This window comes from Apus apus, chromosome Z (genome assembly GCF_020740795.1).
Source record: "Apus apus isolate bApuApu2 chromosome Z, bApuApu2.pri.cur, whole genome shotgun sequence".
NCBI lineage: Eukaryota > Metazoa > Chordata > Aves > Apodiformes > Apodidae > Apus > Apus apus.
In genome coordinates, this window is record NC_067312.1 from 60,936,793 (window position 1) to 60,964,213 (window position 27,421).

General features: G+C 36.3%; 1 protein-coding gene across 1 annotated transcript in view; it reads right to left on the reverse strand.

Moving 5' to 3' along the window:
- DTWD2 (DTW domain containing 2) overlaps window positions 1–27,421 on the reverse strand; it is an 88,771-nt gene that overhangs the window by 35,440 nt on the left and 25,910 nt on the right. Inside the window, exons 2-3 of the mRNA XM_051643347.1 lie at window positions 18,746–18,836; window positions 14,122–14,216 (exon numbers count right to left, since the gene is read on the reverse strand). Coding sequence (XP_051499307.1) covers window positions 14,122–14,216; window positions 18,746–18,836 — 186 coding nt within the window. The remainder of the gene's footprint in view (window positions 1–14,121; window positions 14,217–18,745; window positions 18,837–27,421) is intronic.

Here is a 27,421-nt window from a genome sequence, read left to right on the forward strand (position 1 = left end):
AGGATAGTTTCTACAACCCAAGTTCAAAAAAAGTGTCTGCATATTTCTATACAGCCACTTCTTAATTCCACTGCAGGGTGTATATCTGTGGTGTTTTAAGGCTTTGCTTCCTGTTAGTTTCTTGCTGATACATAATGCAATTAGACTTCTTTACTCTCGTACATTATGAATTCGTCCCCTGAACCTGTTTTTATGCACATCTTTCAGCTGCATTTAATTAGATCTGTGAAAGAAATGAAAAGTTGCAGTAAAGGACTAGATTTGTACCTGGTAAATAAAAATTATTCTGTTAACTGAACAAATTGATACAGCATTCAAAAGGCAAGTACATATCAATAATATCGCTTTTCACAGCCACTTAACAAGAATATGCCTCTGACATGCTTGCTGTAATACAGTGCATATAATCACACATGACTTCTGAAATTCTGCTGCAGCGCAGAATTTTCTCTACAAGTGTCAAGTGTTTTTAAAAGTAAACATATAGGAAACAGTTGTGGAAAATTAGTCATTTCACTATCATGCTGAAATAGATAGAGCTCTTGCCTGATGAGCTCTTCTGAAGACCTGATCCACACAACCTTTTGTTTTCCATATAAGCTTTCACTTGTATGCTTAAGCTTGCCACAGCATGTAAGCAAAAGGACTAGGAATTAGATTTCATAGAGCTTTACTTCTGAAAGTATAATAATTATATTACAAGAACACATTCAAACAATGGTTTTTTGGTTGCCTTTTTTTAAAATACCAATAATTTATTCCATTTTTTAAGGACATGAGTGATTTGAGGTAAGTAGCATGGCTTATTAAAAAGCAGGAGACAATTTCATTAAGGTTGATGCTTGTATTCATGACGACTCATGAAATATTAAAGGATTGAATTGAAACTCTCCTTAGATCACAGCAGAAGTTCCTACTCAGTCCTGTGTTATGCTGTAAAATGTGTTTCTGTTTTTTATCTCTTACTAAATTTGTCCTGCAAAATAAGGGTGGAGTCAAAAACTCAGTACCAGATCAGTTGGCAGTCCAGACTACCTTGTTCAGAATCACTAGACCGAAATTTCGGGCCACACACTAGATTACTCCACTGGCAGGTAGATAAGCAACTTCTTAGCTAGACACATCTCTGATCTGAAGTCCCCCAAACTGCTAAAAGCTGAGAGAGGAACTGGTTAAGTCTCAAGAGACTTATAGCCACTCTTATGCAAGCTCTTTATTCTTTGGCATGGTTTTTGTTTGTTTCTTTCTTTTAAATTTAAGCTGTGTTTATTTAAATTCAGGAACATGATTCTGTAGTCCAGCTAGACTAGTACAGGTGGAGAAACTGAACCCAGTAGAAACACAAGGGTAAGTTAGGAGAAGAAAGCCATGTTAGGACAAGCAGAAGCACATGCTAGGAGCAAAAGCATGAGCAGTCACACCAGAATAAGCTAGACCAAGCTATGAAAGGAACAGCCGATGATGATGATGGAAGAAATCCACACAGCAGCTGCCTGAAGACACATGGTCTTCTTGCTTTTCTTGCCATCTTGCAACATACAGTGGTACACAGTTTCATAGCATTTGTGATTTAAAACACAAAAATACAACATGTCTGTCATCAAGACGTGGCTTTGGCAATGCAGGTGCAGAATGAGGGAGGATATTTGTGCTGGGGGCAGCAGTTGCTATAGCCAAGACAGCTGGACCACATGCCTCACAACTAAGTTTTCCTCATGAAACATCTCCACAAGTGAGTTTGCCTGCTAGTTTACTACAACTTGGATTCAGGAACAATTCAGTGAAATAATTCCCTTCTTTAATTACATCTCTTCTAACCAGTATTCTAAATGTCATCTTTGAAAGCTCAGCCTCATTTGCAAATGCTTGAATGTGGCTATGGCTCACAGACAATGTCAAGGCTGGGCATGGTAAAGCAGCACAGCAGTAAGATCAAGAGGCTAAACTGGGAAGGGAAGAAAAGGGTGAAGAGCAGTGTGGTTGCTGGACACCGTTGGATATTACTTTTAGTATCTTATTCTACATCATAGTCCTAGATCTGTACATAGCACTCTCATATAAGCCTTAGAGTGAAGCATGATTAACTCCAAAAAATTCACAGGGAATTTATCCTCCATTTCAATCAAAACAGGCAAGTTGATGGCATGTCTGAGGATTTCAGGAGGAAACTGGGAGACTGAACTTCTAGACAAGCACTTTACTTCCTACAGATCAGAGACTGGCTTTTAAAGAATGCATAACTCTGTGTTAGGACAATAAAGAAAGACCATGCTGCTACATATTGGAAAAAAAAAAGTCGTCTGTTCCTCCTTGTCCTTTCTGAAAGGTGCTGCAAAAGAATGGTATAAACTCCTAGTTGAGTGACAATGAGAATTTACTTCTTAACTTTTCTTATTATAGAAGTGGACCTGGTAAAGCATATGAAATACAAAACTGTTTTATGCTAGCTTAATAGTCATGAAGACAGTCAATTAAGCAAAACCTTCTTTTATTTTATGTCAGCCATGTTCATGCACTATTAACAGCAGTTATCAAAAGCTTCCCGTAGATTCATTATGATTAGGGCTTCAAGTCATGAACCTCAATACTTAAGTAAAAATCTCCAAGGAATGAATGTGTTATAGTGAATCTCTGATAAAGTTATGAACATACACAATTTATTTATACATATATAACATAGAAAAAAGATGTGCAGCTTTGTAACACTCCACCCTAGCCAAGGCAGTTGTTTAACTGAGTTCTTAATCGTCACTGGAGAGGGGGAGAAAGAATACAGCTTAGTTCCTCCTTTCAGAAATACTCCAACAGTTACAGTTTATAACAGTTTTTAGTTGATGTTACCTGAAAGGGACTGATTAATGAACATTGCTTGGTTTCCTGCAAGGCATGATTTAGGTGTGTGAACTACAGTAAAAAGAATATTAAGCAATATAATTATAAAAAACATTATTTAACTGATAGAAGAGACACTTGGTGGAAAGTAAAGGGGCTTTACATTCATATACACTGGACAGTAGTAGAAAAAGAGCTTGCTTTAAAAACACACTCAGGTAAAAAGACATTACTTTCTCTGAAGCCTGCAAGGCAGTGCAAGATCTATTATCTCTTCTGTGAGTTTCCAAGTAATAACTAAGGAGGAAAAGAATGAAGGGGAGGCATATCAGAGGGCTTCTAATTTTCTGTTATAACAATTCCTAGGTTGCTAAAAACTACCAGAGACTTTCCAACAAGCAAAGACAACAAAATTTTAAAAACAAAATTTGTTCACGAATTGCTGGACAATTATAAGTATGAAAGGAGAAAAGGAAAAAAGTTACTTTTTCCACAGAAAAAAAGGAGTAAAAATTAAGGAGACAAAAGGCAAAGGATGAAAATGAAAGTTAATGAGAGCTTTTGCCAAATCCTGAACAGGGACAAAACCTCACAAGCTTTTTAATGGTAGACAGTTAAGTTCACATGTTAAAAGACAGCAACTGAGAATCCTGTACACTCCCCTGTACATGGTATTAATACCATACCTACATGCAGCTTATCTCACTTTCACAGGGGAGTAACAGTGGCAACTTGAGGATATTTCTAACCCTATTTCTCCAACTATGCTTATATATAGATATACACAGACACACATACATACACCTAGAATGAACAGAAAATGCCAGTGCTGTTCTTCAGTTGATCTTATTCTTAAGCATAATGATTTCAAGTAATGGAACTATGCTAAAGGAATATCTTCTATATAGACATGATGATTATTAAGTACACGTGTTCCCACATGTGTACGTAGTAACATAATTTTTCTATGAGCAGTCATTCCTGGCACTACAACTGCTGCATTTGCATATATTACTAGTTTTTATTTTTCATTAGCAGTTTGTGGACTATCAAAAATGCTGGAATTCCCAAGAAAGATCAATTTATATCATTGATAGTTGTAGTATTCCACTTCAATCCAGATAACATTTTCTTGCAATAATTAAAAATAAGAGGAATCTGAAGATAGTAACTTTCTATAAATACATCAATATAAAATTTCTTATTTTGCCCATCTTACCATGACTAAAAGCTTATGTAAAACTCAAAAAGATCATGTGATTTAAAATACATGTTTTAAGGTGCCACTGTGGTCTTGAACTGTGTAAGAGAAATATTAGTGACATGTGCTTCTCATACAAACCACAGTTCAACCTGAGTTTTGGTATGCAGCAGGCATTGCAGGTCTACATAATCCATTCAGTCTGACAACAATCTCCACCAAGTAGAACTATTCAGATCTTTCATTTGTGTCTGAATTGCATCCAACCACGTGGTCATAGCAGATTTGTATGTTCTCATGATTGTACTTAAGCAGCATTTCATTACTTCTGGGATGCACACTCTTGGGATGTGCAATTTAAACACTATGTAATCTCATTGTAATCCAATTTTTGTATCATAAAAATTTTTATTACACATCTATACTCGCTTTCTCTCAAACTCTCTAAGTGGTTTTAATTCACCAGGGATCCCTTAAAACTTTGTCAGTGCGAAAGACAAGTATTCAAATTTTAAAAATCCAACATTGCCACTTAGTAGCAAGCAGTACTAATATTATAGAACAGATGCTAGCATTATTTGTGAAAAAACATCACGTTAATGGGAACTTCTCAGGTTTTTTCATTGTTTTTACTATTTCACCTTGGTCATAAGGTGCCTTTGCTTCACTCAATACTCCTAGACTTGGAAGACTGTAGGAATACTGGTCCTAATAATTCCCTTAAGGTAACAAAATTAGCAAAGGCAAGAACATTTTATCATCTCCACACTCAGAAATAGTCCCTTAGGATAAAGACTGAAGCCTAAGAGATACCCAGACAGAGAAAAAACAATGTTTTCATTTTAGACACTTTACTTTTTTGTAGATGTATGACATTTAGTCTCCAATACAATATAATACAGGGATTTTTTTTCTTCCCTTTTAAGCAGATCAATTGTATAAATGCATTATCTTTGGTTGAAAGATAAAATAATGAAGAATATTATTAAGGTTTGGAAACCAGTAATTTTACAACTGAATATTTTACCATTTATTAGGGAAAAGGGACATAAATAAAGCTTCTTGAATAATACTTTTTAACCTGTGAAAACCTGTATATAACATACTTTGTTGGAAAAAACTCCAGTAAGTTTCCCAGGGAAAAAACATCCTAACACCTCCAAAGAACATGAACTTTTACCACATAAACATATAAACAAAACAGAGGTGAGTTTGTCTGTATCTGTACCCTGATACGTGGTATCTTATTGCTGTCACAAGTGGAGTTTGCCTGCAACATTTAATAAACTAGAATAAAAAGGAATAATGGGCCATAATGAGTTTTTTTCACTGTCTTCTATTATTTCATTTTCAATTTACTTCTTTCTCATCAAATGTGCTTAAGTTAAAAAAAACAGAATATATGCTACTAATAAAAGAAAAACTCCTCCCTGTCTGTACTATTAGAATAGTTTTATCTAGAAAAATGGTTTTCAACTGATGTCAGCATTTAAAAAACTTACTCTTCTAACTAATAAGCCAACGGTTATATTTTGTAACATGGGCAGATTAGCTCTGACAGTGAAAGAAAAGACAGCCAAATGTCAAGTTCTGTAAAAAATGAAAAGTAGATCCATGATCTTGGCAATTTGCTTTGTTAGTGGATCTCAATATACCAGTTCCTTAAAGTATTTCATTACTTCCTCCATGAAAAGACTTTATTTAAAATCTTTCTTAACTCAAAAAACAATGCAACAACAATAGATCCCTGTGCACTAAAACACAGGTCTCCACATTCTACTGGAAGACAATTTTTTCCTTTACACTGTTTTAAGTAGCCTGTTCCAATCTACAATGCATACAACTTAAAACCTACCAAACATAGAATCATAGAATCATAGAATCATAGGGGTTGGAAGGGACCTCGAAAGATCATCCAGTCCAACCCCCCCGCCAGAGCAGGGTCACCAAGAGTACATCACACAGGAAGGCGTCCAGGCGGGTTTTGAATGTCTCCAGAGAAGGAGACATTTTTGGCTTATCTAGTGTAATGGGAAAAAGAAAAGAGTAAGAAAACGAAAATATTGGGTTTTCTTCTTATGGAAAAAAAAAAAAAAAATCAACACAAGGACAGCAGCCACACTTGGTTAAATCATATCCAGGTTCTTACAGGAATGAATTGCTAGCCATTCATTAACATATCTAAACATCTTAAAACACAGATTTAAACAACAAAATTGCTTGTTTCCCCCTGCTAAGTCCGTAAAGCTTCAATTAAACATTTGTTTTCTATAATATCTCTATTGTAATATTTTTAACTTGTTTCCTATAGTTTAGAGTGTTAACCACATACATTCTAAAAGCCTTCTTCAAAGTCTTGTTTTGAAAGAAGAGGGGGACAAAACTGCAATATAAGCCAGGAAACTGATGAAGAATTCTTGAAACATCATAACCTGAGACAAAAATGATTTTCCAATCCTTTCAATAGAGGAAAAATTCTCCAAACATACTCTAAGCCAAGGCAGGAGAAGTGGAGAGGAAGGAATTTCTACGGTTGAAGTCCCAGAAGAGTAGGAAAAGGTCACACCACACCCTAACTCTATCTCAAGGAATATCAAGATCACAAAGCAGAAAATTGTACCAAGAAAAGACTTTGGAACAAAACTTCTAAATACAGCAAAAATGTCCAAGAACATTAGAAACTGAGGCCCAGGAAAGAAAGCACATATTTGAAAGCACAACAGCAATTAGTGTGTCTAGAAATGTCACATGGCTTTAAAATAAATTACAAGCATCACTGTTTCTCAAAAAAAAGCTGCAAGTTTTGATTCAATAAAGTAATGCATCTGTTTCTCATCTGTAACTTGGGCTAATGCACATAATTACTCTATTAACATTAATAGTTCACAACAAATTATTTCCAAGTAAGATAGAAACATTACTAACATGAGACACCTTCTACTTTTTACAAAAAAAAAAAAAAAAGAAAGTGCAAATTTCAGCACTAATTCACAAAGCTGTTGCTGAGATAGGCCCAGAGGCACCACCATGCTAAGGCAAATCCAGACCACTGTGTCATTCTTACACAGCCGGTGAACAACAGCTGCTGGTCCCTAGATTCATTTGCACAGTTCCTTCCCTACGTGAAGAGATACATTTGAAAATAAAAAGCCCTTAATATCAAATCTTTCTCTTCTACTACTTTCAAGCATATCTTTCAGAACTGAAACTTTAGCAGAGGGATCATATGCCATGCTGGGTTCCTGTGGAAAGGTTTTGCCAGGGAGGGAACAGCAGGCCTGTTCCCTGTGGGTATGCCCTGAAGGAAGCTGCAGCTGGTGGAGAGGATCCTTGCTGAAGCAGGGGAAAAGAGTGAGTAGGAAGGAATGGCAAAGAGGAGCTACCATGGACTGACCGCAAAGGTGAAGACTGCATTACGAGAATAAATGACAGCTAGAAAATGTTATTCAAATTACATTGAGGAATCTGAAATTTGACACAGTACAGTTTCAATGTAAATGAGCACACATTTAGTCAGCATTAATTACTTTCATACACAGAATCAACAAAATCTGTAATGGGCTGATCTCTGGCTGCACCTACTTATTGTTGGTTGAGACAAGCAGTAAAAAGATGCAAATTTAGTTTAATAAACATAATGACCCTGACGCACATGGAAAAAAAAACTTACAAGAAAGTTAACCTGAATCAAGAATCACATCTTCTAAATAGTTTTAAAGTATTTGGTAAGTGGTAAGACTTTATTAGTTCATATTTGATACAGTAAGAATATTTTTATTTGTGAACAAGAACTAGAAAAGTGCTCTACCTACAGTATGTTATTACCATAAACAGCTTTATAAAATCAACAGAACCAAGCCTCATTTTATTACATCAAAACTGCTTGAAGTTACTAGTTTTCCCAAGTGCCCCAATTAATTTCTGATCTAAAGTACTGAACTGAAGTATAGAATGTACTGGAGATATGTGTAACTTGATTTCAGAGAGCAATGCAAATAAATTTGCAATTGCCTCCTCACTGTCCTAAATAACATGGTGGTGAATGCAGAGATATTTACATCTGTTTTCCTGTTAGTCACTATTCATTAGAGTATATAATTTTACTGTAGTACACAGAATTAGCTAACTACAGAAATGTGAATATTTGCTAAGAGGGAAGGTTTGCGAATACAATAACCCTTACATAGAAAAAAATAATAAAATGCAAAGCCACCCCTCTCAAACTGTCATAAAGTATAAAATGGAACTTAAAATAATAGTGACAAGGCTGTTTATACTGTATCAAAATAAAATACTTTTTGACATGTTAGACTTTAGGTACAGTAGCTATCTCTGTTCAATATACAGCACAAATGCCTGTTGAGCATAACAGCATTATTATTTGAAAAAAATTGCCTGCAAAATTTGTATTAGTAGCCTAAAAAGAACATTAATCCTCTAAGTGATTATTTATTAATGAATATGAGGCTATCAAGGACTGTATTATAATTGTCAGGTACAGACCTATGAACAATGCTAGGAAAATACATTAGCACACTTCCCGCTGCCCTGGTTTGAGCCAGGATTAAGCTTTTTTTTTTTTTAAACTCTTTTTTTTTTAATTCGGTGAACTCTCTTTCAAGCAGCACACTTGGTGAAATCAACAAGTTTTCTAGCCAGTAGAATGATAACACTCAATGTTTATAGTTACTGCTGACACACCAAGGACACTTTGCTCCACTTGTTGAATCTGCTGCTTTGGACACTAAAGGAGCAAGAGTCATACCTACAGCCCTCCCACAGAGAGGAGTGGACTAGGCAGATGGCAAACATGGCCAAACAGAGTATTTCATCCCATAATATGTATGTACTCTTCAGTATAAATTCAGGGACCATGGAAGTTAAACCACTTCCTGTTTCTTCTTCCCTTCTCTTCCATCCATGGCTGGCATCTGGGGAGGACTCCATTTATCCATCACCGTGCATCCCAGGCTCATATTTTCTTTTATCACTAGTATTCAATTAAATCTGTCTAGTTTAGGTTCCAATCCGGAAGCCTCTCTCCTTCTCTCTCTTCTTTCCTTATCCGGGCAGGAGGGGGAGGGAATTGAGAGCATTGTCATCATTGGTTTAATTGCTCATCCCGATTTAAACCACTGACAACCCCCAACCATTCCTTCATTTTGAAGTATCATATTTTTATTAATAGTATCATAATATACATCCTTCAAAAGTAAAGGCTTCTGTAACCACAGTTTCAGAACACCATACTGTACACTGTATGTCCAGGTATAAACTACACCTTCCATTCTGTATTCAGGAAAGAATAATTGATAAATTGAAACAACAGATGCCCTAGCTACCCCCCTGGTCCTCCCCTGCATTTTTTAATTGCCTTTGCTCACCATATCATGGGTACAAACAATGTAATTCTGTTTTCAGTGCAGGGTTTGAAATTCAGATCATGTAAAGCAAACTTAATGTTGAATATATTTCACTGGGCAGATTTTTGGGTTTTATGCTCCTTTAAAGTGTGCCAGTATATTGAACAAATAGGCATCTTGGTTCCCCTTTATTGCCTTAATCATTGCTACCATACAAGCTTCGTAACTCACTGGGAGACCAGTAAACTTTCTTTCCTGGAGTATTCTCAGTGCAAACATAACACTCTAGAAACATGCTGTGCCAGAAGGGGTTGCATACACTTAAACTTACTGCTAGCAATGTTCAAAGTCAGAACTTTGGGATCTAGATGAAACAACTAAGTCAGCTGACCTAATTCAGCCCTCTCTTACAGAGTATCTAACAAAATGTTCAATTAAGTATTTTTTAAGTGTCATCATCAGAATATGTCTCATTATTAAATAGTCCTATGCACAAATTTATCTGGTGAATTTGAAGGCGGAAGAAAAGGATACACTTTCAGTGTTTCCATGCCAACATGATCATGAAAAAATCTGATTCTGGCTATGCCTGCATATGCAATCATAAAAAAGCCTCAAATGTGTGATATACTAAAAATACTACCCACTACATTAGCATAACACATACATAATTCTACAACTCCATATTCAAATTGCAAGTACAAATTCTAATGCATTGATTTGCACTACTCAAGCATTGAAGACCCTTACTTTTTGAGACATGTCAGTCCACTGTAGAATTATCAAAACAAAACTCTGCAGTCTCTATCAAGTAATTACCAAATACATGTAAATAGATTAAGGAAAGGAAGAAGAAAATTGTAATAAGTATAATGGGGAGCACAAACCTCAATTATTTTCAGTATACTGGGAGCCTGACTTATGACTCTGCATACACATATTAAACTTTATGGCAAATTGAGGTTTTCAGACAGATAAAACAGAGACTAATTACCTGTACCTGCTTCCAGTACAATCAGCTGAGCCGTAGCAGACACACTGAACAAGTTCAATCAAAAAGAAACAGGCATCTTTGGCTAGGTAAAAGTAAACATTTCACAAGAGAGTGAGATGACAGTACACCAGCAAAGGAAAGCTCTGGAAATTACATACTTATTTTCAGTCTGACAGTAAGAGATAGCATCCTGACTAGTCAAACAGTCAAGACAAAGAAGATCAATACTCTGAGAAGACAGTTGTTTAGCAAGATCTCAGATGGGCCTTCATGGGAAAAGACTGCTGTGTTTATGAAAAGCAAATAAAAGCATGCTACAATATTTGAAACAAACAAAAGTCAAGACAAGAATTGTGAGCTCAGGCTTAACAGTCACCACAACACAGAGAAATAAGACCTCTCCTTCTAATCCGAGAGAGCATAGCTTGCCAAGTTTTCACCATTAGGGCTAGACATGACCAAAAGTCTGTAGAAAATCAGTAAAAATCAAATGCAAAGAAGTAGGCCTCTGTGAAACCAAGACAAACCCGAACCAGAGTAGAACAGCACTCTGAAGTCAAAATTATGACAGAAGGACAGAAAATAAACAGTATGGCAATCTCAAAACTTAGAAGATAACCCAAGATTCAAACAAAGTTTTGAAAAATGGTCCACAGAGGAGATGAGACTAGGCCAAGAGAAATCAGAAGACAGTGTCACTAGATGAAATATTTAAGCTAGAAGAAGGAATAGATGAGAAAAGTATCTTCTTTTGCCAGTGCAGACCAGAATGACGAGAAGTCAGTAAGGCAATAACAAAAATCACACTACTACATTCTGTCAATATTATCCTAGAAAAATCATCAAAAGCAAAATAATTGGAGGAAGATATGCATGTTTCAAGAAATTAAGTCATGATGGTGCAAGTGGAGATTCCAAAATACACTGGGCTAATGTAAATGAAAACTTAGAATCGCTTAGCTGCAAAGAAAGCAGAACTGAAGGAAAGAATAAGGTAAGCACAGAAAGTAAGATCTGTCCTGAAAGAAAAGGTGAGTCATAACAATGGAGAACATGAACAAGCTTTGAGGCTGAATCTCAGCAACAAACACTAACAGACTGGAAACTATCTGACAACTGAGTAAGAACAGAAATGAGGAATATGCTGGAAATTACTCATAGGGAGCTGGGAGTATCGAGAAATCTAAGAGAACATTATGTTTAAACAATTATATATGCCTTTGATTAGCAGAAGCTTGGAACCAGAGATAGTGACTGAATAAAAACAGATTTTGACAAAGAACTATGAAACAGAAGTTATCCTAACTAATGCTAGAGAATTTGAGATAGCATGAACTAAGACCTGGAAATCTTAAGTTTATGTTGTCCTTCTAGCCAGTGTCTGAAAGGTTCTTATATTCAAGTGGTTCAACATCTATTCTAAGGTATGTCAGGCACCCAAATGAGTATTTCACACTTTTACATAAAATTCAATCTCCAGTCTGGCAATGCTGCGGAAACACCACTTTCCCACATCCCTGCCTGGCATACTGCTATTATACAGGATTCATGGCAAATCTATAAAAATAATTGAACAGAAAATACTAGCAACTCACAAAAGAGCTATTTTTACAATACCATCATTCACCATGACACCTGCAGGTACTGTTGACATGTAAGATCAGTCAGTGTGAGCATAGATTTAGAGTTACACTGTTTCTATTCCTTTCCAACCTATGCTTTGCTGGTGGAAGCTGCAAAGGATGTAAATAAAATCACAGAACTTCAAAAAAAAGCAAACGTATGCCCTTAATGTGCTTCAAAACAAAGACAGATGTCTTCCCCTGACATGGGGCAGGGTTGATTAAGTTGTTTGTAAGTCAGCTACCAAAGTGCTTACAGACAGTATGGTTTTTAAGAAAAACAGAAATAAAACCCAAGCCCTGTTTAGTATAATATGCCATAAAGCATAAGCCGAACCAGCACAACTGATGAGGCTTTCAAACTTTCATTAGCAGAGATTTTCATCTTAAGAGGAAGGCAGGGACTAGTACAGCCCTCCCCATTCACAGTAATCACTGAGATGTTTCTGCCCATGTCTGCTGGTGCCTATTCCTAGAACATCACAACAGTGAGGGAACTAAACTAATTCCAAGTGATTAATGTAAGCTCTCTGAACACATCTATACAGTTTATGGCCTGGAAGGATGCTGTAAGTCCAAAGTAACACTAATATGACCCTATACACAGCTATTAAAGTACTGAGTGTTACCTACAAATAAGTAATATGGATTAATTCATCAGCAGAATGCATACATAGCTAAGAAAAACAAACTATGCAGAAGCAGTATCTTGCAAAGCTGAAAATAACTTTTCTCCCTTTCTCATCCTTCTGCTACCCAAGACAGCGGGAATGAACCCCGAGACTGAGCACTACTCATTTCTTCAGTCTCACTAACACCCACACCACAATGCAGGCATACTGCAGATTCTTAGAACAAAGCCATAAGTACTACCTAATTACTTCTAGTGCTGCATCCAGGTAAATCAGATTACCAAAATTCATATTAACCTAAGAAAAACTTTCATTTCTTTCCCCATGTCTAGTATCTGGACATAGAGGAAACAAAGAACACAGGAACTAGGTGATTATGGATCTGTTTAAACTATATTGAAGCTGAGTTTTACAACTTGTTTTGACCTAAAGGAAATCTCTTACCTCAGAGAAGTATCTCTGGTTTCAAACTTGAAAAAGCTTCAATACTGTAATCACCTTGAAAAAAATTTCTAAGGAAATTTACTAGAAGCAGACTGTATTGATAGTGTTCCATTCTACACACTTCAGTATGAAAAGTCGTTTTATTTTCAGGTTTAACAGGAAGACACTACAATTTCCCTGTAGCCTGGTCCTTCCTAGATAATTATTATACTTATTCTTATAATAGACTATCAGAAAAGCAATGTTTATTTAATGTGATCCAGTTACTATACAGACCAGCATAAAGGTGTGGGAGCAGCGTTCTGAATTGCCTCCTGACATTTTTGTTCATTGATCTCTTTAAAAAGTTTTCTCCAAAGATTAGACTCAATTTGAGAAATAAATTCCTTCATTAGTATTCTTGATCTTTATTTGCTTTTATTGAAAATGTATGTAGTAAAATTTCATTGGCATTTGTACCAAGAACTGGTTTCTTAGCTTCATCTGATTAAGACATTAAGTGGGAGACCAATATTGACCAAGGTTTCAGAATTAAAAAAAAAAAAAATCTGAACTTTATGCTTTCTTTTAATTAATTTAAAGAGAAAGAGAAAAAAGGATTTGAAAAAAATATATTCTCTAAGTGTTTTTCACCACTAAACTCCCATACTCAAGTAAAAATTATTACTTACATTTCAGTAACACAAAATTATTTGTCAGACAAGGTACTACAAAAAAGTACCCTAGAGAACAGCAAGACAAACCTAGTACCAGATAAGTTGAGGACTGCAAAAAGCAAAGAGTTGCAGAGTAACCACTTGAACTTTCCAAGAGCACAAAACTGAGACAGTAAAACCGAGAGGAAGACATATCAGGTGTTTCTGACTACTATACATAATTTATCTTTGCTGGAAATCAGATGCTTATCTCAAAAAGGAATGTGCATATTTGAAATAAAAATTAAGAACCATGTTGACCATTAATGAAGTCACAAAAAAAAAAAATCTTCATAATTTACAGAGGCCCAGAAAAAAACACAGGCAATTCCACTCACCTGTCTTCACTAAAACGTCGACCAACCAAAATTTTACATTTGTCTGGAGGGAGACAAGCAGCTAGCAAAGGTACTGTCCTTAATACTCGACTTTCCTGTAAGAAAGAGAAGTTACTTTTAAATAAAATCAAGGAGGGCTTCTATGAATTGCTAACGTTTCAATTTACCTTCAAGTTCTTTTGATGACAAGACACAGAGTAACAGGTAACAGAAGAAAAAAAACAACAACTCTACAAGAATACCTATTTATGCTTTCAAAGAGTATTGTTTTGATTGACAGTATTAAAATTAGTCTTAAGTAACCTCTGATCATCAGCATAAATTTGAACTAGGCTATCAGTGTCAAAAACAAGAAGGAAATTTCACATACTAAAAAAAGGTAGACAAAAAACAGCATTAGTATTAGCATAATAGGTTGGGGAGCTAACATGTCTATATCGGAAAATGTGAGGAGGGCTGATTTCCACAAACAGGTGTCAAAAATAAAAGTGCTACTTGGATCAGAACAGAGATCTCCAGTCTGCTGTCACCTCACAATAATCAGGACAATGCCACTAACAGTGCCATGAGTACTCTGCTCTGTGCCACTCAGGCTATGTGGACCAAGCATCTCCTTACATCTTTGTGGCACAGATGAGGAAGGTGACTGCCACGCCTGGGTGGGGAGCAGGAGGGCTTCAGATCTCAAAAAGCATTAAAGAGAGCTGTGTCAGAGCAGGGCCTCAGAAAGTGGAGGAAGAGGGAAGTAAATGCCAGCAGTAGCAAGCTACCTATTCATCGAACAGGGCAATTTGTCATTAATTTAACACAGCTGGGAATTAACTTGTTTCTGTCTAGCCAAGAAGCATTGTAAACTGAGCTTGAATATTTAGCATGTCAATTTTTGTTTTGCCATCAAGAAATAGGGAGCATGGTTTGTCTTGCATTTAATGAAGACAGCAAGCCAACACCAAAAAAATGAATGAACGTTTTGGTTTATTTATTTATCACAAGAGGAACAAAGGAAGTCTATTAGCTGAATCTGGAAGGACACAAGACACAAGAGGTTCAGTGAGGATTGCAAAAGCCCTAAAATGAGTAAAAAAAATAAGTTCTTACAATATTCTCAACTTGAATGTCTCATGATGCAGACAATGAAAACCCAAAGATCTGTTCCTAAATCACAGGATTAATTAATGAAAACTCAGGGGGTGTTTGCTCTGTCTTTTGATTTATGAGCTGTATATCAACAATCCAGTATTTGTGAACACGTAAGGCCTTGATTAGCTCTCTCAGTTCTATCTGGGCATTTGTTACCTTCCACAAGTATTAATGTGTAGCCGCCTGCAGCTCTCTCATTATCTTGCTACCAAACTGCTGTTAAATTAGTTATATAAAGATTTTTATCACTATTGCATAAAATCTTTACTAATTTTGCCTTTTCAGATCCGTATCTACTGATCCTCTATAAATAAAACATCATGGTATTGAAGAAGAAAATTGTCCTGCTACATTCACGGCCACTTTGCACAGCAGCAGCAGCATGATGTCTCCTACAGACCGATGAAGTACCTGGGGAGTGAAGACCTAGCAAGGGAAAGGAGAAATATCCTTCAAACTACTATTGATTTCTTCTATCTCAACAAAGTGGAATAAGCCATAAATGGTAGTACAATAGTATTTGTCTTTATTTCAGCATAATTAAACACTCCAATTCACTAGTCAGAAGACTGCCTTCTTCATAAGAATGTAAGAAGTGGAAATAAAGGAATTGGAAGAAAATCAATTATTTGTCTCTGATAAGCAAAAGCAGAAGAGCTATCATCAGCCAAGGGAAAGGCACTCAGCTGTTCCCTCCACTGTCATAATATTACTTCAAAATAACCTTTCATATCAAAGGAATACATACTCTTACCAACATAAAAAAATTTCCAATCTAAAAAAACAATCCTTATTTACAGAAAAATAAAAAATAAAATTCAAAGCTGAAATTAGTTGAGAACAGAGCTTAAGAACAACTAAGTCAAGGTAACATTAAAAAACGTTTCATTTACTTATGTTTTTTTTCATTAAAAACCATTTGTATTTAACTAAGTCTAGTTAAATAGATAACCTGTTTGTTATCATATCAGCTATCTTCCATTTACTGGTTTGAAAGGCAGCAAGTACTCTATCCTTTTTTTTTCTCAGTGTTATAACAGTGAATTGCAACTCTTTCTTTATTCATTATTTGACCACTGAAGTACATAAACAGAGAACTGAAGGACTTATGTACTGAGTTGGCCTTAGCTGGCTTCTAGGTGCCCACCAAGCTGCTCTTATCACACCCTCTCCTCAGAAGCACAGGGAGGAGAAAATAAGATTAAAATTAACTCATGGGTCAAGATGAAGGTAGATTAAAAGAGAAAGGCAAAGATCATGTGCAGAAGCAAAGGAAAACAAAAAGATTTTCTTCTCTACTTCCCATCAGTGATGTCTAGCCACTTCCTGCGAAGTAGGGCCTCAGCACATGTAACGATTGCTCTGGAAGACAACTGCTTTAATAACTAATGCTGTGCTGACCCCCCTATTCCCTAGTTTTTATTGTGACATATGGTACAAATACCCTTTGGTCAGTTTGGGTCAGCTGTTCTCCAATCTCTTGCATATCCCCAGGCTACTGGCCTTTGGAGGGGGGGTTTGGAGGGACATCCCTGACTGCTGTGCCAGCACTGCTCAGCAGTAGCCAAACACTGGTGTATTATTAACACTGCTGAAGCACAGCACCATGAGGGCTACTATGGAAAAAGTTAACTCCATCCCAGCCAGAACCAATACAACTTACTTTCACATTTGTTGTTTTTTGTTTTTTTTTTCTGGGAATTAGTGGTACTTTTGGTTAGCATAGTATTATCCACCTACAATGAACAGCACAGTTCCAAGCAATAAAAATACTTGTTAAAGCCAGAAGATACATATTTACTCCATTTTTGTTTATGAATTGTTAGGACAATTAGCAAAAAAATTCTCCTTATATTTGATACTTACTGTTTAATAAGGAATTCTATTCAAGACTACTATAATGAGCAAGTCAAAGGTAACTACTGGCATTAGGTCAATATATAAATCAATTAAATGTACAGAATCTAATTTTCTCCTTAGATGCTTAACACTGAAAATTCTCACATTTATAGAAAGAAAGAAGGCAAAGAAAAAGAACAGCATAAATAGATGCTATGCTTTAAGGGCTCTGTCCTGAGTTACATCTGTCACTCAGGTTTTGAAAGTACATAATAGCCTACACACTGCTGGAGATCACTCCAAGAATGATGATGGGCAAAGCAAAGACAAACGTATATAATGGTTTGCAGACCTAGCTATGCCGCTGGCCTGACATGAAGTTCCTAACGGTACACATGAGAATGGTAAAATGACAAAATTATTTTTTAAAATACATATATACACACACACACATATATATGCAAAGAAGAAAAATAAATTAGGCTATGCAAGTAAGTCCTTCACCTTCCCACTAGTCCTGATGCTGGGTTTGGGATACTGGGTTTCTATATACTTAACTTGTAAATTACTCTTCTTTATGAATAATGGCCCTTTGACAAAGAAAGCTGGATTCTCTTCAAATTCCTTCACAAATAAAAATATATTTAATTCATGGATCTATTATGCAAAATGAAGCCTGGATGGAAGGATTCCTCATGTATGATTCACCACTCTGCAGTAAGTGATTTCCTCTCTTTTTCACAGTACTGATACCTACACAGATCTATCTGGCAACATGGCCTCTGGATATTAAGAATGTGGAGACACAGATGGTGACACTAATCAAAGCACAGGAAACATTGCTCCTGACTTTCTACATTGCTATCTCACCAGAAAATAAGTCTCAATAATATCATTTGACCATATGTCATTTGACCATGGTGTCTTACTACATGGTTAGTTGAATGAGATACACTCTAAGAATCTGTTTCAGAAGTATGTGTAATGAAATCACAGACTGAAGGATCAGATGGAGTCCAGAAGGCTTATCTGCATTCAAAATTGATTGCATTTTGACTATGAGCACCTACAGCAAAGGAAATCTACCTTTTGTCAGATATGCCTCTGCTGTTCTGAAGACAAAAGCATCACCTGTGATCATCTAAGACTAACACTCAAAAATCATTTGAAGATGTTCTCAAGCTTTCCACCATTTGTTTGGATTTATCTCTGATAAGCCAAATGCCCTACTGTAGTCAGACAGTTAAATTTTTCCTTTCAGATGGATTGTCTTCAAATACATTGGTCTTCCAACACTAATTTATCACTTGAATTATCATTATGTAACATATAATAATGGAAAAGATGCATCCCATTCTAACAGGCAGCTGTTGTGATTGCTAATTTCTTACAAGTGTAGCTAGCCTTTCAGAAGGACACAGGAATGGTATTTGAAATCTAAAAAGAAACTGAATAAAAAGAGCTGAATAACAGAACTGAATAAAAGATACAGTAACTCAGGTGTATTTCAATAATGGCAATTCAATCATTAAATTAAAAGAAAAAATCATTATATGATGTTAACAGCATAGCTGTTTCCTCTCACCTACCACTTGCTGCATTAAGATTCTATCTATAGTCCAACAGTTACCACAACCTTACTTACCTCTGCTGGATGCTGAATTATATACAAGTAGGTGGAGACCTTTAGTGGATGTGTTGGCAGGAATGGACATAAACACACCTTCTGAGGACGGCTACATGACAGAAAGGAGTGAAAGAATAATAAAAGTAATCAGTAATTTATGAAAGGTGACATAAATATGTTTAACAAATACATACTGCAACCCAAGAGGCACACCAAGAACTTCCCCTTATGACACAGTGGATTAAACTTGATGTCATTTCTGCTTGTAACTCTTTTTCTAAAACTAAAGACACAATGTTTTCATTGAAACAAAGTTTTGAGAACAGTGTTCATACCTCTACTGTCATCTGGTTAGGATCAAAGCAGTATAAAAATCCTTTAATCATCTTCAAGAGAAGCAACTTACTAATATCCATGGCCCAATCAGAGAAGTCTGCTACTGCTCTTCATACCATGTTAGTGGTACAGTTAAACAATCTGATACAAAGTCAGAATTTTCAGAATGTTGGAAACTCAGAGCACAACTTCACCTGCACCCTCCTTGTAATCTTTATTGGCAATTTTACATGTTGGTCACACATGAGAGACAATAAGAAATCACGGGAATAGATGCAACTTACAGAAGTGAATTCTGAAGATGGGTCCTGATCAGGTTTGTAGTGAGCCAGACTGACTTGCTTGTCCACAAGAGCGTGCACCCAGCCGAGCATACAAAATAATGTTACAGTAACCCAAGCCAGTATAACTGTTCCTTCATTAAATGTTAGTACTTACCAGTAACTGCTGGCATTACAAAAAGGGAGTAACAATAGATCCCATAGCCAAGAAATCAGTCTAATAAGAAAATTGAAATTATTCTTACTTGTGTGATAAACTGTTCCAGTGACCTGCTGTCTATCTTCATATTTCTAGTGCTCATATTTTCCTGTTGCTAATCCTGCATACATTTGGCATATTCTGTTGCATTAATGGGTAGGCTTTGAAGCTAAAATTTAGTACTCATTAATTTCACTATTCAGTGGTCTATTCCAGGGACCTTCATTGTGAATTAATGGAAACAGCCTGACTTCCAGGTATGGTGGGTCTAATTTCAGAAGTTCTCTAGTGCTGTACTGCTGCCTTTTTCCAAAATTTTCTCACATGTAACTGATTTAAACTGAAATTTCTGCTTTGTTAACAACCTGGAAGCAGAAAATACCCCCAGAGGCTGTGCCCCAGTCGTTAAGTAGAAGTTTATCCAGTCCTTGATGATCAGATTTAGTGTAAACTCAATTCTCTACTAAGTGCAACTCCTTAGTTTCTTCCCATTATTAAATGCAGTTTTCACTAACAAAATAAGCTGTTAAAGTTCTCCCCATTTCGGCATTTTTCTACTGAGGAGAAATTAACCCATGAAAATGTACTACATAAAGCCGTTCCAAAACAGTTAGCTGGTGAATTCAATCTAAAGAGCTGCATTGTTCACTAGCTTTTATAAGCAGGCAGAAACTGTTTCTGCTGATTTCTGACCTCAGGGTGTTTAACTATAACAAAGTTGGCTAGATGTAACTCACTTGTTTCCAAGCCTCCCTACTGCATATGGTTTTTGTGCTTTCCAGTCTGGCTTGGATTTTTCACAGGTAGTTTTTAAAGCTCTGTTAACCTCGCCACAAAAACAAACAAACAAAACAAAAAAAACCAAGCAAACAAAAAAAACACCTGAATAAACCCTATTTATAACTTAATTTGTAGGGACCAGAGCACAAATCATGACAAATAAAAACACTTCACAATATAGCTTAATTACTTACATATGTATATACATTATTTAACCTTAAGCACCCAATTAGCTACTGGATTATGTTGAATACCTACTTTTACAACCTCATCCTGAGGCACAAGAATTATTCTGTACCTTCACTTTGGTACCTAACAGTTATTGGGCCACGTTTAAAAAACAAACAAACAAAAAAAAAAAAAACACCACACACTAACTATTGGGTGGGAAGTACTGCAAAAGAGGGGAAGTTCTGTTCCATGACCACAAAAGCCTCCTTTGCTCTAAGAAAGACCACCTAGGCAGAAAAAGCTGTTTACCTTTTTCTTTTGTTTAAAGATCCTGCTGCAATCTTGCCCTACATGAGCAGCTGATGTTACAGAAGAGTAGGGGCTACACCATAATTTTTCTCCCATTTCTGGAAATGAAAGTAACAATCTTCTCCGGGCAGGAACAACCGTATTCCGAATATTAAAGAAGAAGTGGGGATTAGAATTTGAAAGAGGGTATTTTCTTGCAGTATTATTCGTATATTTGTAGTTCCACTACAGCTTACAGCTATCCAGTAGGTTTTTAACTGTTTTTCAATGCAGCATTTCTAGTTTAAAAGCTTATGACAAAGTAACCCAACACATTGGTCAAACTTAAAATAAAATCTGTGTCTTGCAAAAGTGCTCCATGCGCATACATAGACCTATCATAGCTTTCCTTCTGTTATTCACATTTAAATTAATAATGTTCATATTCAGAGTAACATTTAGTCTATTTTCTATTTAGCCTACTTAGCAGAACTAAACCTGGACAGGGGACCGTGCTGTATTGTGGTATCAGGTTTATTGTGATTACTAGTTTCTGGGCACAGATACTCTAAAAGTGAATATACAGCCGGCTGCAAATAGTGAGCTAGTTCTGATACTCTTTCCAAGTGTCTATGATTTTCCAACAAATGTAAATGTCCTTACTTGACTCAGGACTAACTTTTACAATGTTACTACACATCCAAACAGTTCCTGAAAAATGTCACCACTCTAGGAACACAAGAAAGTATATTCTTACATTCATAATCAGAAAACTGAAGGGAGGTAATCTGAGGACTTAAACTCAGAGTAAGCAAAGAGTAACAATGTTAAAATTTTATGTTCAGTATTTGTACATGTTTCTAGGGAAAGACATAAAAGAGGTTAACTGTGCCAAACACGTTTCAGAAGCACTGCTCACAGTATGAAAATAAAGAGGAAGCTTACATTTTTAAACTACTATCACTTGTGGCAACATTTTCATGTTCCAACACACATCACCAAGGTCAGGGCCACCCTGTATTTTCAAACAATTGAGCCTGCCCAAACAAAAACAGCTGCTTCAAGTAAATTAAATTTCTCTGCTGTTCAGGTCAAAACACCAAAGACTTCAAGGTCAAAACACACCTGAGAAGTCTACAGAAAAGCCACAGTTACCTTATGCTTGTTTTATACTAATGTTTTAATACATGATTTATACTTACACAAGTCCATTACACACATGCATTAAAAACAACATTCAGGAGTTTTTCAAAGCTGTGTTGGAAGTTTAAAGGCACAAGCCCATATATTTTCTACAATTTGATAACAAATGTTGTTTTTGCTAGCTTTATGTTAGAGGACAAACACCAACTAAACACAGTTCTAAGACCACATTTTGAATCCTCCACCATAACCACTATAGTAATAGAAGGACCTTAAAAGAATAACTGGATTAAATTAAACAAAGATAAAAATAAAATTATGCACTTGGGAAGAAAAAAGCCTAACCCAACATACAGAAAAAAACTAAGGCCATGACATTGAGGAGTAAGACCTTACGCTAAACAGTTCTGTGAAATTGGCAGTTTAATGCCTGGCAGTTCTCAAAAATGCAGATCAGATGTTGTTACTAGGAAAGGATGAAGGAGCTAACCAAGGACCATTATTACTCTGCTATATAAACTTCTGGTTTAGCCCTATCTTGCACTCTGAGTGAAAAAAAAAAAAAAAAGGCTGGCAAAGCGACATCAAAAACGAACACAAGGAGTAATTAATTCCTTATGCCAAGGGCCACAGATCACTCTGCTGACCCATGCTGTGGATACAAGAACTTGACATGGGTTAAAGGGAAACTGGAAAAATCTGTGAAATAAAAATCCATCAGATGTGGAAGCACTACCACTGAAGGCACAAAGCCACAGCCAACTCAAAGTCCCCTGAGCTAAAGGCAGCTAGAGAAAGAAGTATCAGTATATGTTTATTTTTTCTTCTTTAGATATATGTGTACATTCATTACTACATCTGTTCAAGGCAGGAGACAACATGCTGTGCAAGCAGACCTTTGATATGCTCTAGTACGGCCATTCTTCTATTCTCTGTCATTCTGCATAATTTAAAATGAATGTATACAATGCCAATTGCAGTGGCTTGAGATTACCTAGCTGTATGTTTTTACTTTTTATACATTTGCCTAAAAATTTGTCTATAGTTACTTTTGCATTTGTCTGGGCAAGGGCTTACAGCTCCTTTGTGGTAGCCTTCTGTAATTGACAGGATTTAACTGCCATCTTAAAAAGAATTTGCTGAGTATGCTCCTGCTTTCCCTGGCCCTATGACTATACAGTTTGTGACCTGATGCAATCAACACAACTTCTGTGGAAGGTAAAAAGCCATTCCTATTAAACAAAAACTTCTGTCTTGCACTCAACAGAAGTGAAATACTGGATTACCTTGTCCTCTACATGGCCGAGGCCCATCTGGCAAACCCAGGGCCAGTGCAGCCAGGAGGAAGATTTGGTATTCTCTGTAGCTCTGATGATAATAAGCATAGATCCTGCAAGAAAAGCCAAACTGTCACGGTCACCAGATAAACTGTACATTAAAGACAGGTCTAAAGTTCACTCTAGCTAAGTCTACACAGCAGACTTTAGATTTCTGAAAATTCACCCATCCTCCTATTTTAACAAATGAGAGACAGGTTTAAACTAGACACTCCACAGCTCATGTCCCAAATACACAAACTCTTTGTTAAGTGAAGTTCACACATGGTTTTAAACTACTGAGTATGAGGGAAACTGTGAACTATAATACTGAAATAACAAATTAAGGAATTACATGGAGTTCTCTCTCTCCTTTCATTTTCAAATTGAACAGGATGAGCCAATTCAATCATTATCACTGTTCCAATTACTATGAGCCACCCTGATTTTTTTAGTAGCTGGTAGTCTGTAGATAATGTGGCTGGGTGACTATAAGATGGCTGTGTAACTTTATCATGTAAATATTTCTCAAATATTTCCTAGTAGTCCTTCAGTCTCATGCACAGTTACTCTGAAGCACTGAAATAACAAAATATCATCTCTGCCATAATCCAAGTTTAATAACGGAATTCATGGTCATCATATTTTGCTCATTAAACTGTCTTGCTTGCATTACTGTATTTTTCAGATGTCTACTACTACCCTCACAACCATCCAAACCAACTAGCCTACAGAAGGCTGACTCCTACAGACAATATCAAGATATACAATTTTATCAAAAGTAAAATATGATAGAAGCTCATCCTTTTTTAGCCTTAGTTTTCTCATTACACTCCTACCAACTCTTCAATTTCTTTTTAACTATTTTGGAAAGACACCTTTCTGAGAAGCGCTACAGCTCTCATGAAATACATAGAAACTCAAGGAGCTATCACAACTGTTAAGGTTTCTTCTACACTTATCTTGAACTATCTTTACTCAAACAATTACTCAATTTCTAAGCCTTAGTTTCATGGAGTTTCCTGAGAAAATAATGCACAGAAGATTATTCTGACTCACTTCATCATATTCCAGCTTCTATCCTTTCCTTCAATCTCTTTCAAAAGACTTTGGAACTCACTGGTCACAAGGCATAAAAATTAAAATTAAATTCTTACAGACTTCATTAGGAGTCAACAGCCACATAAATTAAAAGGACAGAATGAAAAAAACACAGGTGGACCAGGGTATCAAGAATAATCAACAAAGCACTTCTTTTTGCACTGTAACCTGTATAGGACCAGATTCCCAGCAAGAAAAAAGGAAAAAAAAAAAAAAAAAAAAAGGTGTTGCTTCCCACAAGAAGCTAAAAATTAATAAAACAGGTGTATGGTTTTGTTTTCTTTTTTTACTTTTTTAATGGTGCAGACAGTGAATTTAACGGAACATATCCCAGTTTCCTGAGTAAAACAACACATTTAAATGGAGAAGCACCTAATATAAATTACAGTGAAAATTATTTGCGCTTTTTGAATTTCAACGGAGTAACTTTAAGGATTATTACATATGTATATTAATAAGTACAACACAACCTTCAAAACTGGTAACTACTGTTAACCTGTATTCCTGGACAAATCACAGAAATACTCTTTCTCATCCCTTGCTCCTCAACATTTTCACCAGCTCTAGAAGCATTTAAAGAGCACAAGACTAATCATTCTGCTAACCCCCTCTTTTAATACATGCCCAGAAAACATTATATCCAAAGAAAAGACCATACACAACAGGGAAAAAAAAATATTTCCATATTACCCAGGAGCAGGCATCAATTACTTTGCAAACAAACTGCCTCCAGGGGCAAAGAGGTAACTGTAAGATTTCTTTAAATAGTTATCCTGCACAAAGGCTTTAGCACCCTTTTCAGCACAATGAGGGACAGCAACTTCAAGCAATTTGACACAGGAATAAATTTACTCAACTAATCAGAAATCTGAAATACTTCTAATTAATTCAAAAGCTCTACAATTATACCATGAGAGAGCCATGAAGCCATGTGGTGTCTTTAATTTTTGTGGAAAATCATCTTCCAGTGCATAGGTGATGTGAACTGTGCTAATGAGTTAGAGGCACTGAGTTTGAATGTCAGGACTCTGTTTAATGTCTACAAATATCAGCTTCCTCCTCTCATCGCTCTGGAGTTCCAGGCAAAAACAGAGAAGCATTCTCCTAGAAACACATTTAGGGCATTATCAGATGGGATCAATTCGAACCTACAGTGTACTCTAAGTTTCAGAACTTTTCCACCTAATTGCAGGATATATCTCTGCAGCACATTTTAGATTCATTACAAGACTAAATTTAGCATTTTGTAGCAAAAGAGATTCAAGGTAGCACCATGTATTTCCAAGTTAGTTAATGACAAGTTAGTTTCCAGAGGACTTTTCCGGTACTTGAACAGTTGAGACAACATAGCATCTAGTCTTCTTGCCACAAGACACTACCAGCACAGCAAGCTTGGTTACAGTATAAAGAGGCATGATACACAACAGAGGGACCCAAAAAGCAATGCAGTATTTTTAGACAATAAATGTGTTTTGATGAGCCCAGTATTCTACCTCTGGAACTACTGGAGACAGGGGATTCAGCAATGGCAGAAGGCAATGAGGTGGCGTCAGAAATACATCAGAAAAAAGATACAGAAAGAGGTTCTGAAAGGAGGACAGTGAGACATCTCCCTGCTTTTCAACAAGGCATGTACTACCACTGAGAAGTTAAAAGATCACAGCTCTATTTCCTAGCACTCAGATTCCCTTGGCACGAACTCTCAGCAGTTCTCCTGCTCCTGTGTGCTATGGTGAGAAGACGCATTCCTTGCCTTTCTTTACGTTTTTCTTTGATGCTCTTAAAAAAAAAAAAAAAAAAAAAAAAAGAGCAATATCAAACAGAACAGTCCTTTCGAAAGGTTTAGATAACAGCAGTCTGCTGCTCTTCTATTCTGCTCTCAGCAATGTGGGTTATGACTTGCCTGACCAAAATCCAGATTATGTTTTCCATTATATTCAATCAAGATTTCTACAGCAATTTGAAAACTACTGCGCTCTTGCAAATTTGAAACAATCCTGTTCTTCTGCCCAGGGCAACAGACTTCAGAAAACCTCAAGAAGGAAAAGGCAATGAATGGACAGAGGCATCAAGCAACACTAGCAGAGAGCAAGTTCAAAAGGAAACACCTACTGTATGTTTCATGAATAGCTACATTGTACATCTTATCACATGATCATGGGACCAAAACCTTCACAGCATAAAAAAAGGTAACCATCATCAAGAGCTATTAAAGTATGAAGATACGCTTTTAGGTTCACAAAACCCCAGAACTACTATTCCTACCAATCACAAAACAGAACTTTACAGTTGCCCTGTGTTTCTGCTGACCGTCAGACACCTGTTGTTCACCACTGTCCAACTCTCCACCACAGAAACCTCAGGTCTCATCGATTTGTTCTGAGTATGGTTTATTGGCACAAATCACTGTTTGAAAGAATACAGCTGCAAAGGCATGCACAAGCAGATCTCAGGTCTTTCAGTCTTCATTGGCACACTAAGCATGAGTGCAGGTTTTACTATTACCGAGAAACAATACAAACAAGTTGTTGAGCTGGGGTTCAAAAAAAAACAAAAACAAAACCAAAACAAAAACACAAAAACAATGAACTATATCCAGCTCCCACAATTGACAGAAGAAAACAAAGTTTCGTAAAATAACTGTTCACAGCAAGAGCACAGACTATATGTGGTCCCATCTTAACATTTACTTTCACAGTAACCCGATATATTTCAGGAATTCTTATTGACCTCTCACTGAAAAAAAGTGACAACAATTTATCTAAAAAAGCAAAACCATGAAAATTATCCTCAATGCATGCCTTAAAGAAGCTGTTGTGCTAGTGCTAATTCTGAGCTTGCAGTTTTCTGTTGTTTACACCCAGTCAGTGGAAATGAGATTTACATCATTAGCTTTTTCCTTTTTCAGCACCAAACAGCGATCAGTCTGTAATGCTTTGCAGTCAAAGCTCAAATGGTTTGGATTTGAACAGCTGCAGCAAAACATTTGAAAAGTCTCACGAAGATTACAAAATGTCATTCTTCTAGATTTAAGACTAAAAGCAGACAAAAAAGGCAACAAAGGGCAGATGGAAGCAAT